This window comes from Physeter macrocephalus, chromosome 15, assembly GCF_002837175.3.
Source record: "Physeter macrocephalus isolate SW-GA chromosome 15, ASM283717v5, whole genome shotgun sequence".
Classification (NCBI taxonomy): Eukaryota; Metazoa; Chordata; class Mammalia; order Artiodactyla; family Physeteridae; genus Physeter; species Physeter macrocephalus.
Genome location: NC_041228.1, coordinates 70520782 through 70536333, shown reverse-complemented (window position 1 = coordinate 70536333; position 15552 = coordinate 70520782). Strand labels below are relative to the sequence as shown.

Below are 15552 nucleotides of genomic sequence, written 5' to 3'. Positions count from 1 at the left end.
CACACGACTCACCCATGTTTATAGAGAACCTTTGTTTATGATCCCGGTGACAACAAAGCTGCTAATTGAAAAACAGTAACAGGAGCGTGTCTTTAGCTTCCTGAAGCTGGAGGTTAATAGCTGCGCGCGCCGGGGGACGGAGGGGGGTGGGAAGCGGTGAGCGAGGGGCCGCCCCGCACGTCTACGTGCTTTGGGGTCCCCCGGCGAGACACGTGGGCCGGCTCGAGCCTTCCAGAGCCGCCGGCCCGGGTCCCAGGCTGGAAAGCCTCCCGCAGCTCGCCTGCCCTTTCTCAATCTTTGGGATCCAGTCAATCCCAAGGCGCGAAGGTAACTGACGACTGCGTAGCATTTCTGTCCCGGTGAGATTGAATCTCAGGCAATTATTTTGGAAAGATACCGCTGGGCCCGTTTTCCTCCTTTCCAGGTGAAAATGCAGACGTTTCTATGCCGTCCTCACCCCTCCTTTATGAAATAAGGCGCCCAACTGTTCTGATATTACCATTCAAAAACAGGTTCTGTGGCGAACCTCATTTGTGAATCTATTACAGAGATTAATAGATTATTTCTCCTTTTTCAACTAATTCTCAGTGGGGAAATTTAACCATATGGTAAGGAGAGAATTAGAATTTCATCACATTAGAGCAAAATGTAATGAAAAGAGTCCAACACCTGGGGCCAACTCTGAAAGCCACAATTAAAAGGTTTTTAATGAAACCAGAGAAATCAAAAATTTCATAAGCTTCAGTAATTCTGCCACATAAGAGAGATTTACTGGAGGGTGTTGGGAAATATTGTTTTTACTTATGTCATAAGGATGAAAACCAGCCGCTAAATACCATGTGCTCCCAGACACGGGACAGGAGCTGGAAGACCGCGTGTACCATTTCCCATCCGAAGAGGAGCCCTTGTTTTCACACTTCGCCTTCCTCTCCCTCTAAGAACAACCGAGGCAGACCCAGATGTCCCTGAATGGCTTCCTAGCTATGGCGGCTACGTTTCCGGGTAAATAAATATGCACAAATGTCCTACGTGGTGTGTGAGAGGATCTGACTACCGGTGAAGTTGACTCTTCCGAAACAGCTGGATTTTCATCTTGAGGAAAGTTTGAGCAATCAGTTTCTTCCTGTTTAGGAAATCCTGTGCTTCATTAATCACCATCACTGTAGCCGTTCTTTGGAGACGGCTGCAAAAGCACCCCCCTCCCTTTAAAAAAATCTAATGGGCTGCATAAGCAACTCGATCTTCATTTTCTTTCTCTCCTCCTCCTCCCCTTCCCTCCCCTCCCCCGCCCCCGCCTCATTCCGGGTAGGAAATGGGCAGGGAGTGGGTGAGAGGGGGCGGAATAAAGCAGTGTGTTCGGGGGGGGGGCGGGGGGGCGATTGCTTTGCTGTCTTACTAGCTAAGAATCTTGGGTGAATTTGGGGCAAGCCAGCGGAGACACACCACGTCCCCCCGAAAATCCCATCTCCACATCCAGACCAGAGTCATCCTAGGAACAGGGGTGGAGTATCAGCCTCCCCCGGAAAGGGTCATGTAGCACAAGATGAGACAGTAGTGGCGAGGGAAGGGCAGTGGGGAGGGGGGTGCAGTGCGGAGAGGCGTCTGCTTTCCACGGGACTCCCAGGCTTCGCCGCCGATCTACAATTTGCTGAAGGAGCAAAGAACATCCTCGGCTCTAAGTAGGGCTTTTAGTGTGCTCATTGATGAGTGAAAGTCGCCACACATGTCAAGCTAAAGGCAGTTGTTGGGTTACTAACAGGACCCAGCGCCTTGCAAACATATGCGCTAAGCTGTGTATACAGATGGCAGGCAGAATAATGGAGCAGGCGCCTTTTATAAAGCTCTAGCTGCTGCCTGTCTTCAGACCTGGGAAATGAAACTATTCAGACTCGCGGCCAGATAGCGCCTGCGATTGTTTGTTACCGTTTTAATCCTATTAATTAAAACGTTAACCTGATTGGGTAGAAAGCGCTGTCCCAACAGGCGACTCTTCTTCATAATAACCTACTCAGAGATAATGATGTAAAAGACTCCCCCGTCTGTGGCGGCGGCTGGTTGATGGGTCCGGAAATCTCCTGAAGGTGAATCCAAGCAAGATAAACGGTGCGGAGAGGAGGCGCGGGGCTGGGCTCAGAGCGGCGGCGGCGGCGGCGGCGGCGGCGGCCCCACTCCCTCCGCGCCCACCCTCCCACCATGCGGGGCCGCGGCCCATGGTGAGCCCCAGCAGGCAGCACCATCGGCTGGAGACGAAGAAGAAGAAGAAGAGGAGGCGGCGAGCGCGGGGGAAGGCGAAAAAGAAAAAGAAGGGGAGAGGGCTGCCAGCAGCACCGGGACCGACGCGCGCACCAGCCCCAGAGCCCGGCTCGGGCGCGGCTGCGGCGCCGCCCGACTCCCGAGCCCAGGCGGCGGCGGCCGGCGCCGGACCATGGAGCGCGGGCTGCACCTCGGCGCGGCCGCCGCGGGCGAAGACGACCTCTTCCTGCACAAGAGCCTGAGCGCCTCCGCCGCCAAGCGCTTGGAGGCGGCTTTCCGCTCCCCGCCCCCGAGCATGGACCTGTCCCTGGCGCCGCCGCCTCGGGAGCGCCCGGCGTCCTCCTCCTCGTCGCCTCTGGGCTGCTTCGAGCCGGCTGACCCCGAGGGGGCAGGGCTGCTGTTGCCGCCGCCCGGGGGAGGCGGCGGCGGCGGCGGCGGCGGCGGCGGGGTGGGCGTCCCCGGGCTGCTCGTGGGCGCTGCCGGCGTTGGGGGCGACCCTAGCCTGAGCAGCCTGGCGGCCGGCGCCGGACCATGGAGCGCGGGCTGCACCTCGGCGCGGCCGCCGCGGGCGAAGACGACCTCTTCCTGCACAAGAGCCTGAGCGCCTCCGCCGCCAAGCGCTTGGAGGCGGCTTTCCGCTCCCCGCCCCCGAGCATGGACCTGTCCCTGGCGCCGCCGCCTCGGGAGCGCCCGGCGTCCTCCTCCTCGTCGCCTCTGGGCTGCTTCGAGCCGGCTGACCCCGAGGGGGCAGGGCTGCTGTTGCCGCCGCCCGGGGGAGGCGGCGGCGGCGGCGGCGGCGGCGGCGGGGTGGGCGTCCCCGGGCTGCTCGTGGGCGCTGCCGGCGTTGGGGGCGACCCTAGCCTGAGCAGCCTGCCGGCGGGGGCCGCCCTGTGCCTCAAATACGGCGAGAGCGCCGGCCGGGGCTCGGTGGCCGAGAGCAGCGGCGGCGAGCAGAGCCCCGACGACGACAGCGACGGCCGCTGCGAGCTGGTTCTGCGGGCCGGCGGCGCCGACCCGCGGGCCTCCCCGGGCGCGGGAGGCGGCGGCGTCAAGGCGGCCGAGGGCTGCTCCAACGCCCACCTGCACGGCGGCGCCAGCGCCCCCCCGGGGGGCCCGGCCGGCAGCGGCGGCGGGGGCAGCGGCGGCGGCGGCGGCGGCGGGGGCAGCAGCAGCAGCAAGAAATCCAAAGAGCAAAAGGCGCTGCGGCTCAACATCAACGCCCGGGAGCGCCGGCGGATGCACGACCTGAACGACGCGCTGGACGAGCTGCGCGCGGTGATCCCCTACGCGCACAGCCCCTCGGTGCGGAAGCTCTCCAAGATCGCTACGCTGCTGCTCGCCAAGAACTACATCCTCATGCAGGCGCAGGCCCTGGAGGAGATGCGGCGCCTCGTCGCCTACCTCAACCAGGGCCAGGCCATCTCGGCCGCCTCCCTGCCCAGCTCCGCGGCGGCGGCGGCGGCGGCCGCTGCCCTGCACCCAGCGCTCGGCGCCTACGAGCAGGCTGCCGGCTACCCGTTCAGCGCCGGGCTGCCCCCGGCCGCCTCCTGCCCGGAGAAGTGCGCCCTGTTCAATAGCGTCTCCTCCAGCCTCTGCAAACAGTGCACGGAGAAGCCTTAAACACCCCCCACCCCCGAAAAACATAAGACCGACCCCAAAGCTAGAGGAGAGTGAGAAGCTGCTCCCCGCCCCCCTTTATTTGGTCCTCTCGTAGTCGTGAAACACTTGCAGAGAAAACAAAGCAGAGGCGAGAACTGCGGAGAACTATCAGAGACAAACGGGACTTCTGGCCTCGACATCCCCAGAATCTCGGTCTTCGGGGTGGGGAGGGAGGGAGGAGGCAGGTGGAGTGGGGATAGAGTATGGATGTCTTTTTTTTCTCGGAAAAGTGGCAACTTTGGTGGCAGCCTAGACCGCGAGGAAGCAGAGTTTTCCTTTAAGGGTAAAAAAATAAGTTGAGAAGTAGGTGTTATTAAGCGTGGAGAGTATTACGTGGCAAAATAGTAATCCTACTAATAATTGTGAATTTGGCTAGTGCTGAGGGGGAGAGGAGGAGTCCGGGGTTGGGTGGCTTGTGGCACGGAATATTCATTCAGACAAATCAGAAAGGGCACTTGAAAATAAATTTTGATTCTGAGCCAGGAGAAAAACTTGAAATGTAGATTTATTTAAGTGAAGAAAAAAAAAAAACAGGAAGAGACACGTTGCTATGAAAGACTTGTATTTTTTATTGTCTCTGAACTTTAATCCTGTGAAAATGCTCAAAAGTTTTGGCAAGAGTGATATTAAAAAAAAAAAAACTGACTGTGGCTGAAAGAATTGCATTTAAAAATATTTATGCGCACCTTGTTACTTTCCACTCTGCAATGATGTATTAAGGATTCATGGTATTTATTTGTTATTCTTCGATGACCCTTCCACATCAACAGTATTTATCCTGTGTTAAGGTCATGGGGTCTTATGTGCAGATTTTTTTTTAATGCCTCTAAAATTCTGTTTTATAGATTAACTTATATTGTGTGCCAAGTGTTTAAAAGGGTTTATTTGCCAACAAGTATGAAGAGACATATTGATGTATCCGAGCTGCTTAGGTTTATCAAAGGTCACCTGGATATCTTCAGCTGCATCATCCCTGTATTTAAATTGAGCTTTAATAAATTGCTTCAGTCCAAAAATTACAGGAAAGGTGTATTCTTAATTGATGAATGAATTGATCTCTTTTTTTGAAAGGGGACTCCTTTGCATTCTAAAAAGGAAAGACATCACAGCAATAGATCCTATAAGTAAGAACATGCTAAGCAAATATTTTTCCAGGCTGTGCTGTGCATTTTTAAAAGGTCTAACTTAATTGCTTTTAATATATGTATACATATATAAGTTATTTTAACTGTGGAGAATTATTTAAGTTGAAAGACTGGTTTGATTTGCCTATGGTGTGAAATCCTTTGTTATTTTTCTAAAAAAAATTTTTTAAACAAATAAAATAAAACTAAGGAAGAGCAAGAAGCTATTTACCCAAAGCGAGCTTTCAGTTTTAGTTTGCATGGCTGTTTGCCTGCCTTTCTATCCTACGAAAATCAAGAAAACCTTTTTTAAAAATGGAGTCCTGCTATTTTCCACTCCTTGCAGGTAATGCTAATTCAGTTTGTCAGGTTGGATGGTGAGTGGGAGCTATGATGGATCTATTGGCGGGTTTTGGATGTGTAAAGAATGATATATATATTAAATAGGTCAATCAGACTATGACAGCTATGTACAACCATTTGTATGTGTATCTATGTCAGAGAGAATCTTTATTAAAATATTTTGATCAAACATTTCATTATGCTGTGCTTTGTGGAGGAGCAAAATCACCTCTCCTCTGTGTTACTCTTTGCTTGAAAGGTAACAAAAAAGAAAGGAGTTTCAGAGAAGGTGGAACTAAAGTTTTGTCAGGGATACACAATTAGGAGCAGCCCTAGTTCACTTGTTTACTTGTTACAGGACGATGGCTGGGCCTGGTCATTGGAGGACTGATAAATGGGGTCAGTGGTGAGACCCAGAGGAGGTCCAGAGCTCCCGTTTGCTGGCATGAACTTGGAAGGCCCTGCTCTCCCTGGAATTCTTCTCCCACTTTGTATGGCATTGTTAACCACCATGCCAGGGCCCATCAGAGAGGGTGAAGTTTCTTAAAGAGTTTTTATCAAAATGTCTATCTCCAACTTCCTAAAAGCCAAGGAAAAGCAGTGGATTTGGATTCTCTGAGGATGGATTGTATTGTGGCTTCTTCCCCCTGCTTTTTTTGTGTGTGACAGATATATATATATAATTCAACCAGGTTGAATTATATGCGTAAACAATGCCCATAGAGATTTTTTGAATGTTCCAGTGTGCTTGTTAATGAGATTTGGAAGGGAGTATGTTTGGATTGGGTTGGGCATTGATTCTATTAAAGAATGTCTGTATAGGCTTGTATTTGGACTTTAATAATGCCTTCAAATTTAGAAGGTTTGATTTTTATTGTGGTGGAGGTTAGAGAGATGGTGGTGGTGAAGTTATAGTGTTTCCTCTGTAGGCAGTTTGCTAAATGCGTTTTGGTTTGTGTAGCCTCAGCCCATAATGATATCCCTAAATGCCATCAAACTTAGTGGGGGGTGAGGGAGGGTATTTTCTGCTCCACTTGCCATCAAAAAAGATTAATCAGAACCTGTAACTTTTCAGAAAACATAACCGCAAAGGGCCTTGAAGCTGAAGCCCTCCCAGTCTGGGAGTGGGAGTAGAGGGAGGGAAGAGACCAGGGCAGCCCCCAGGCAGGAGGAGACCCGTCTCTCAGCATTTACCAGACAAAGCCCGGGTGCGTCTAATTATGATTATTAAAACAATTTCCATGACGATGTCTAATATTATGTTAATTTGAAAACAACTGTGTATGAAAACTGTCTACTATAATACCTAAATTCATTTAATGAAACACATCGTTAAGGCAATTAAACCTCCTGGATGTGATTAAGAAACATAATTATGACACTGTTCTGCGCCATAATCGGGTGCCTTTAATCAAGGGGTAAAGGAATCAGCAACAGAGCCATTAGTTTGTATTGTTCTGGCCCTGCTGTCCATCATTCTGATTAGGAATTAACCACAGCCGCCATCAGTCGAATTGTGTTTTTTTTTTTTCTTTTTGCATGTTAACATCGTAGGGGACACGTTCGCTGCAAGATTTAACTGCTTAATATTTCTCATTATTAAGAAGGCCTCCTTGATGTATTCCCTCTGTAATCTCTGTGATGTTCAACTAGTATTAGAAATAGTACAAATAACAGATCTTGAACTTCAGGAGAAAAAGGAAAGCTCACCCTCCTTTCACCCTTCAATAACTCAGTCTCCAGCCTTAGTCCTGAAGGAGACTGGAAATGATTGGGGGTCGGGGAAAGGAGAGGATGTTGAGAATAAGTCGGAATGTCAGACACATATGTACAATTGTTCAAAGTAGCAGGGTTAATAATATTTATTTTCATTTTGATAATTTCAGCCAAATTAATTCTCTTTCCAAATCCAGGAGCTGACCAGCGTTGGGTTCTAGGAATAAATGTGGGACATCTAAAAGGGGCGGGGGAGGACTTTTCGGTGATTTACTTCGGTGGCTTTCCCTGCGCTAACCCCAATGTTTCCAAAGTTTCATTAGCAGCAGCTTTTAGGGAAGGAAACCAATGACTGAAGAGAAAATTCTCCCCCCACCCGCCAAAACCCCCGGCCGCTTTCCGGGGCCCGCTGGACTCCTGGATCTCAGCCCAGTATGGAAAGTTGGCCCAGACACTCGTGGGCCCCAGTATGTCCTTCCAGCGTGCATCGTCCACTTCGGGACTGGGTGAATGAACACCAGGGAATCAGTGTGGTCTTGCTGAAGTGCCCTTGGGCCAAAACAGAAATCCTGGCCCCTAAAACTGCGGCGTCTGCCAGAGAACCTCGGTCAGCCCCAGAGCCCTCGTCCACCGCGCTCTGGGGCGTTTCTCCCGGGGGTAGGGGCCGATCGCCGCTGCTCAGGTTTCTTAGGAAACTGACACTGGGCAGAGGAGGCTGAGCGAGGAGCCAGAGTCCCACTTGGACTTTTATTCCGCCGGTTTCCTTCTCTAATTTCTCTCTAATTTCAATTTCCTTCTCTAATTTCGAATTCCCATTTAGGTCTCATCTCCAGCTTGACATGGGGTACCTACAGGAGTGAAGCGCGTTGAGGCTTTTCGGGGACTCCTACAGGACCGGCAAATGATCACCTTCGAAGAGCTCACTAGTTACCCCTCCTCCTTCCCCGTGGTGCCTGTGTGTGTGTGTCTGTGTGTGTGTTGGTGTGGGTGTGTGCGCGCGCGCGTGCGCGTGAGCGCGCGCTCAGCGATGCGCTCTCCACTCTCAGTAGCTGGGCATCCCCTCCAAGACCCTGTGTTGAGCTTAAATTCCGCTCCCTCCTATCGCACCCAGCACCTATCCTTCCTGCCAACAGCTCTCTAGGGAGGGCCAAGGCTCCACAGGGTGGGTTCCCGTCTCCTCGCGCTCTTGGCCCGGATGCCGAAACCCAACCTTTCTACGCGTCCGGGACCCTGAGATTGCTCCAGCATGAGTGGCATTGACTTTTCCAATGTAATGACTTATGAAAGATATAATCATGTGTTAAATTGAATCCTCCGTTTAACTGTTAATGGTGTGCTCTGGGCACATTTACGTATTAGATGCTATGGTAACTAATTACCACTAGGAAAAAGGATAATACACTTCCCAGACTTTGAAAAATAATGATGAGAGTTCACTTCCCGGCTCGCAGCACACAGTGGCGGCTCTGCCGGGCGGAGCGGCAGAGCGGAGGCCCGAACGTGTGCCGGTGGAAGGAGGGAGGTGATGAATCCTGGTCGGGAGAGGCTCCTTGGTAAAAGCTTTCATGAAAATGCGATTCAATGGGGAAGTGAGGGATGGGGAGGGCCCACTATACGGCGCTGCCTCTAAACAGAATTAAATTGCAAAACAAACGTCAGAAACAGAAGTATTCTTTTAATTAAAATGCAGGTCAGACTGAATTAATCACGTGCCAAGCAACTTTACATCAATTAACATTTTTTGTTGTGTGGGCAAAATACAGGAGCCCGTCTCCTTCAAGGTCTGCGTTGGCGCTTATAACTTGGATGCCCCTGGATCCGCCAAGCCAATGAGCTGCGTGTTGATTTAAAGCTGGCCTTTTACATCAGACATTGGGCACAGTAGAAGGAAACGGGAGGGAAAACCGGGAGACAGCAACTTAAGGGTAAAGACAATTCTCAGGGTAAGAGTCTTCTCCTCTCCCCGCCGGATCTCTGGCTCTTCGAATCGGTTGATGAGTGTTTAGAAGAACCAGGGTTCTGCAGACTGTGCAAAATAGCCAGGTGTCTGTTTCGCCCTAGGGCCAGGGCCAGTGTTTGTGCTGGGGACCCAGGAGGGCAGGAGGAAGGAGGGGGCGGCTTTTCCCGCAGGCCAGCCTGCCAGCCCAGGGTTGCAGCCAGAACGACGTCCACAACACACGTGCCCACCGCGCTGCTTTGCTCAGGCTGCGCCCCGGGAGGGACTCGGGATCCGCAGCCGCAGAGCACCCCTTCTCCTGGTGCTTCTCCTGCACTGACGTTCTGGGCCACTTCTGCGGGGCGCAAGGCCCTTCAACCTCTAAGTGCCTAGGGACAGAACGCGAACTTCGGGGGCTCTGCCTCAAACTGTCTTTCGAGGGGAGGCACTAGGATGGGGTTGTGCCCTGACCCCCGTGGCCTGGAGAGTTCACCTGCAGATGACAGGCTCGTAAGAAGCACCCCGAGGCCGAGCCAACCCCGGGAATTCTGTGAAAGCGTCCCAATTTTAAGCCCCAAAGAGCTCATCGCTTCCTAGCAAGGCAAAGAAAGTGAGCTCACTTTCCTTGAGGCTCTATTTTGGTTAAATTCTATCACTTTTTCTAAATGACGCGTCTTAACATAATGCAGGACACTTGTGGACTATTGCAGAACTATCAGGTCCCCCTGAGGGCGTGTGCATGTGCCTGTGGGACTTTTCTTTCTTTCCTCTCCCTTGTGTTCCCGAATTCCGACGATACAGAAATACAGATTAGAGAGCTCTGGAAGAGAAATTACTGGGCTGGGAAGGTTAGACTGCAAAGGGAAAGAGGGTTTTGCGGTTACCAGCCCTCCAGCCCCCAATATACCATGGACAAGCCTATCTTAGAAGTCACCAGGATGCTCAGATGGGGGGTTGGCTTTTATTAGGCACAAGGTGATACCGTTTCCCTTCCCAGCTTGGGAAAGAGTTAATTCTTTCCCAAAGACCATAGTTGCCCTTGTCTTCTCAACCTGATTCAGAGATGCAATAAAATATGAAGCAAATTTATGATCTGTTTCAAGCATTTTATTGCTGTATTTTTAAATTCATATATGCACATATAAGAACTATGATCTGTGAATAATTTGAAATGCAATACTAGAATGATACATTTTAGATAAAACATAACCATATCTTTATATAATTGTCTCAGATTAAAATAAAAAAGAAAAATAGATTTCTAATGTGGACTAAACTGAAAAACTAATGACAGCCATAAACTGCTAACTAACCATAAATTAACATCTTCATCAAATGCTAAAATGGTATCAGTGGTTATATAAAGCAATTATTATTTCTCTTGATAAGTTTTAGAATAAAGTTCAGGGATATTTAAAGGACCCATTATTTACCAGTGCTTCCCAATCTTAAAGATTTCATATTTTATTAGGAGGATGGTTGCAGTTCAAATCTGCTATGGTAACAGGGATGTTTAGAGATGAGAATTTAGTTTAAACATAAAAATACTTCATGGCCTAACCTCATTTTATGCATTTACTCTGCTCTGGCAATTACTGAAGAACTTGGTGTAAGGATTTCTGTGTCAAATATCCTTATCTCCTCTCTGAAAATGGAAGACACATAATTTCTTATTATGTGAGAGAGTCAGATTATGTACCCAACTGGTTAAAACATTATATCAGGCACTGTCTGTTGAAGCAAGTGCAGCTACATTTGCCATGCACAGTCTCTTTCTGCAGAGCTGTGGTCAAAATTCAGATGCTAAGCTGAGCCTGTCCCCTCCATCTGAGACTTCCATGAAAAAAAAAACAGAAAAAGATTTTCCTAACCAGGCCTCCACAGAGACATGAAAAGCCATGAAGGAGGAAAGGAAATCTATCTATTAAATCTATAAATGTATCAGGGCACAGGGGCAGGGAATAACTTACTTTAATTTTCTTTTACAGAAGCATCAGGCATATATATCTTCAAAGTGTAGATTTCTCAAGAGAGTGTAATTAAGTAAAATCTGGAATTATTAAACAAAGTAAGCTCTTTTTAAAACTTAGAAAATTGTGTGTTTATGAAAACAAAATACTGATTTGGACTATGGAGGATCTGGGTGGAACACATGCAAATTATCTCTGCCACTCAGGTGTTACTTCCTGTGTGTTGCCCTATTGGGTAGTTATTGTGGATAAACATCTCCAAAGGTCAAGGATTAACTAAGATCTGCAACTGGCTAAATCCTATGATCACTGTTTAGTTTAACTTTTGACAAGCATTGTTTAGTCTGAGGGCTTTCTTCTTTAAAAATGAATACTATTTTTATAGCTTTTCTTGTAAGTCTAAAATTAGTTTAAAATAAAGTTTAAAAAAATACTGAACTTTAAAACACGAAGAAAGTACTACTTCCTGTATGCTTCTAGATTAAAAAAATTCAAAAGTGATTTCAAATACTTAAAAAAATATTCCATTTAAAGTATAAAACAAAGGCATTTATAAAATTTTAAATATATTAGCCAGTTCTTAGAAGTTATAGAATGAAAGTATACTTCATTTAAACAGTAATTTGAACATGAAAGACAAAATCACTTACTTAAAAATGTGGGTTGTCAGGTAATAATGACATATATGTTAACTTTAATGGTTAGTTCTTAGAAATAAAAGTTACATGAAATAAACGTTCTCTTGCAAACAAATAAGAATCTCCAGCTAATATGTGCTTTATGTGTTTAAATTTGACTCAATGATAAACCATTAGGTATTACTACATTTACCTGTTACTTCTATTGCCCTAGTTTCTCCTATAAGCACAAAACTTGTAAGTTGTAAGGGAATTGAAATACCTCATGAGTCTATCTCTAAACGTTTACTTTCTAGGTAGTCTGCAGTATATCATGTCTCTCCTTATAAAAATGAATATTTAGGAATTAAGAACATAAACTATAACTCAAAAAATTAACAAAAACTATATCAAACGCACTTAAAATTACCAGCATAGCCACTAGTTTTTTTTCTATTCAGCTATATCCTCAATAGAAAATGCACATTATTACTCACATGACCATGGATAATGCCAGACAGTTCTGCAAAATTATTGTTTACCCAATAAGTGTTTTTTAGAGTAAAATTGAAGGCAAAGATAATTATTTCATAGATTGTCCATTTAACGACATAATTTACCCTAAGTGTTCAGCAATACTGAACTGCCTAGTTCAAATGAACAGGAACACTTTCAGAGTCTAGGGCGATCTGTAAAACATTAATGGAGTGTTTCTTAGAAAAGCTAAGTGTCCCAGTGAAATGCTGTATGTACAGTTACTGAAGAAGCCACACTTCATCAACAGCACGTTTCTGTGTTATGTTTTATTTACAGCTTGCATTTCATCTCTATGAATACACAGACTACTGTCCAAATATTACTCAGCCTCATTCATTATCTGTGGTAAAGTGATCTGCAGAAGACGAAGACCACATCTTTCCTATGTGGAGAGAAATGGAATCTCTCTCCCATTCTTGTTGTTCTTATACATCTCTCCACAGAATAACAGCTATTATTAAGAACTGCAGCCTAGCAGGGTCAGCCTGGTTAAAATAAACTTGTTTAAAAACTTATTAGTCACTGATATTCCTTGGATCTGGTTTTTTTTGTTTTGTTTTTTTTTTTTTGCGGTACGCGGGCCTCTCACTGTTGTGGCCTCTCCCGCTGCGGAGCACAGGCTCCGGACGCGCAGGCTCAGCGGCCATGGCTCACGGGCCCAGCCGCTCCGCGGCACGTGGGATCTTCCCGGACCGGGGCACGAACCCGTGTCTCCTGCATCGGCAGGCGGACGCGCAACCACTGCGCCACCAGGGAAGCCCTTGGATCTATTTTTATTTTCCACATAAATAACGAAGTGAAAATATATTGAAACATATTCTGAATATAACAATTAATGTACTTTTATCGAAAGTATGAGAAAATAAAAATATATGTATATGTATGTGTCGGGGAGAGATGGGGATTTGGGGATCTTCAGACAGCAAAATTATTTCCCAAATAATTTACTATTTGTAATCAAATCTTCTGTCACCCAACATGCTCCTAGTAGGGAAATAAGGGGACACAGTCATTCACCTGTGCTTTAAAAGTTAATTTATTGGCTTATTGTAAATTTAAAAAACAACATTAATTGAGCTACAAAGCACTTGCATTTCTTACCTAAGATCTTTTCAAGATAATTTGCTTCCTCATAAATCCACCTATATACCATTTTAAAATCAAAAGAGTATTAAACAAACTTTCAGGACAACATTTTTTAAAAAAAATATACAGCACTCCTCTGCTTAAAAAATATTTTAAAATGTAAGTATTGCCAAATTACCCCTTTTAAAAATTGTTCAGTAGAGATTTTCACAAATTAAATTTATCTTACTCAAGATATTATAAACAAAGTAAACATTTAAGCAAAAAAGTTCCATCATCAATGATCACTGATTTAGATTAACACTCTGAAGTAGAATAAGTAATAATTGCTTTAGAGAAACATCAGAGAGCTTTATGTGATCATCCACTGTAATTTAAAATAATGCTACGGGGAACTAATCTTGGCTTGCTAACTTTTTCCTAATTGAGTATGTGAATATGAATACCTAATAATGCAGTTCAAGTACATAATGGTTTGCAATATTGGCAAATTTAATAGGTTAAAGCAGTGTACATTCTCAGGGCATACAATTCTTGTTTTATAATTATTGACATTGTTTTATACGAAGATCAAAGCCTAGATAGTTTTTGTGCTTTGATCTCTGAAATTGGTTTTAAGATTCCATGGTTAAACTTGAAGAATTAGCTTATAGGAAATGCTACCCAAATTATTTTTCATGAGAAAATAAACAGAAGTAATCATGCAAATTTTGAGTATAGAAGCTCCTTTGCCTCACACTTGTGGCCCAAAACTTAATGAGAAAATGGAGAAAATATAATGAAGTATGCCAGGAAAGCCAAGCAAGGCAGATAAAAGTTCCCGAATAGGTTTCTTATCAGCATTCCTTACTCAGTGATAAATAGCTTTTTCCTGAATATCTTCAGAGCATTTAGTGTTTGCTAACTGAATGCTTCATTACTGTTGGTCACTGATATAAAATAATATTTTTAGTTATTCATTTTCTTTAATTTGAAATTTAGAGGAGGCTTAAAAATGAAAAGATGGATTTTTACTATATGTAAAATACAGTTTTTAAAAAATTCTGAAGCCTCAATGATTGTATTTGGTTTTGGTTATTTTTAACATATAATCACAATACTTGATGTATATGTTTTATTGTATGTAATTAGGCTCATAGTAATTTCTCATTACAGAACACTAATTTGGAATGAGTGATGGAAGTTTCGTTAGAACTGGTGATGAATCAGAATTTTAAAATAGTTTTAAGGAGATGATTTATTACAACTACATTTATAATAAATTAGTTGGGTATGTATTGTGTTCTCTAATAAATTATGTGTTCTTGAAGAAGGGTAATCCAGTGCATAGCATCACATCTAGGATAGAGGAAATGCTCAATAAGTGTTTGATTGAATAAACGAATAATGAATTAACTAATGACAAAAAATGGTTCCCTTTAACAAATATATAAGAAGTTTTTAAAAGGCACGATATTGTCAAAGTATCTCCTTTACAACTTTAAGTTTGTATATTGCATTACACTTTTCAAAGTAAGTTTGCACATCTTACTGTGTTCAATCCTCATAATGAACCCTGGTGTCAGAAGGCCTTAATATTTTTATTTTGCAAATATGGAAACTGAAGCACTGAGAGGTAAAGTGACTTGTTGATGAAAACAAACCAGTTATGTCATAGCTAGAATCCATGTCTTTTAACTTATTTCTCCATGACATTTATTCCATTTATAAACAATCTTTAATTACCAGATTTCAGCCTGTCACAAGACTCTCTTGTTTTGGTTCTACCACCCATTGCTTTTATGTAATATTTTACATAATACTTCTACTCTAAATTCCTTTCGCTATAAATTAAGCAGAAATTAGAATGGAATACTTTTCTGTGCTCTCTCTGCTGTAGCAGCACAAAAGTGTACTACTAAGATGAATTTAAGAATCTGGAGGCTTCCACTTCAGGCAACATGGTGGAATAGATGTCCTAGTACAAAACGAAGGGGCTATACTTTGTGGCAGGCAGAAGATAAAGCTTGAGGCCCAAGCGGGGCGTGTGTGTGTGTGTGTGAGCGTGCAATCCAAGAACTGTACACAAAGCCAAGAATTAGCAGAGGCAGCACCCTCAGTAAGTGACTTAGAAAGAAACCTTGCTCCACAGAGAAGGACTGTGGGTATACTTGCCTGTCTCAGCCTTGGCTTTGGGTAAACGGGAAACAAACCCAGAAAGTCTCTCCTGTCTATTCCTACTCATAGGGTTGCAGTCTGGCTGATTTAGGGCTAGAACCCACACTATCTATGTTGTTCCCAATCCCCTTTCAAAATACTCAGGTTGAAAATGT

The 15552-nt window shown here is 45.4% G+C and overlaps 1 protein-coding gene across 1 annotated transcript; it reads left to right on the top strand.

The window, feature by feature from the left end:
- Positions 1-2425: 2425 nt before the first annotated feature.
- On the top strand, positions 2426-3925 carry BHLHE22 (basic helix-loop-helix family member e22). Its single transcript, XM_024126928.2, has 2 exons — positions 2426-2687; positions 3032-3925. Exons 1-2 carry the CDS (start codon positions 2426-2428, stop codon positions 3871-3873), a joined length of 1104 nt encoding a protein of 367 aa, XP_023982696.1. The 3' UTR covers positions 3874-3925.
- The last annotated feature ends 11627 nt before the right edge of the window (positions 3926-15552 follow it).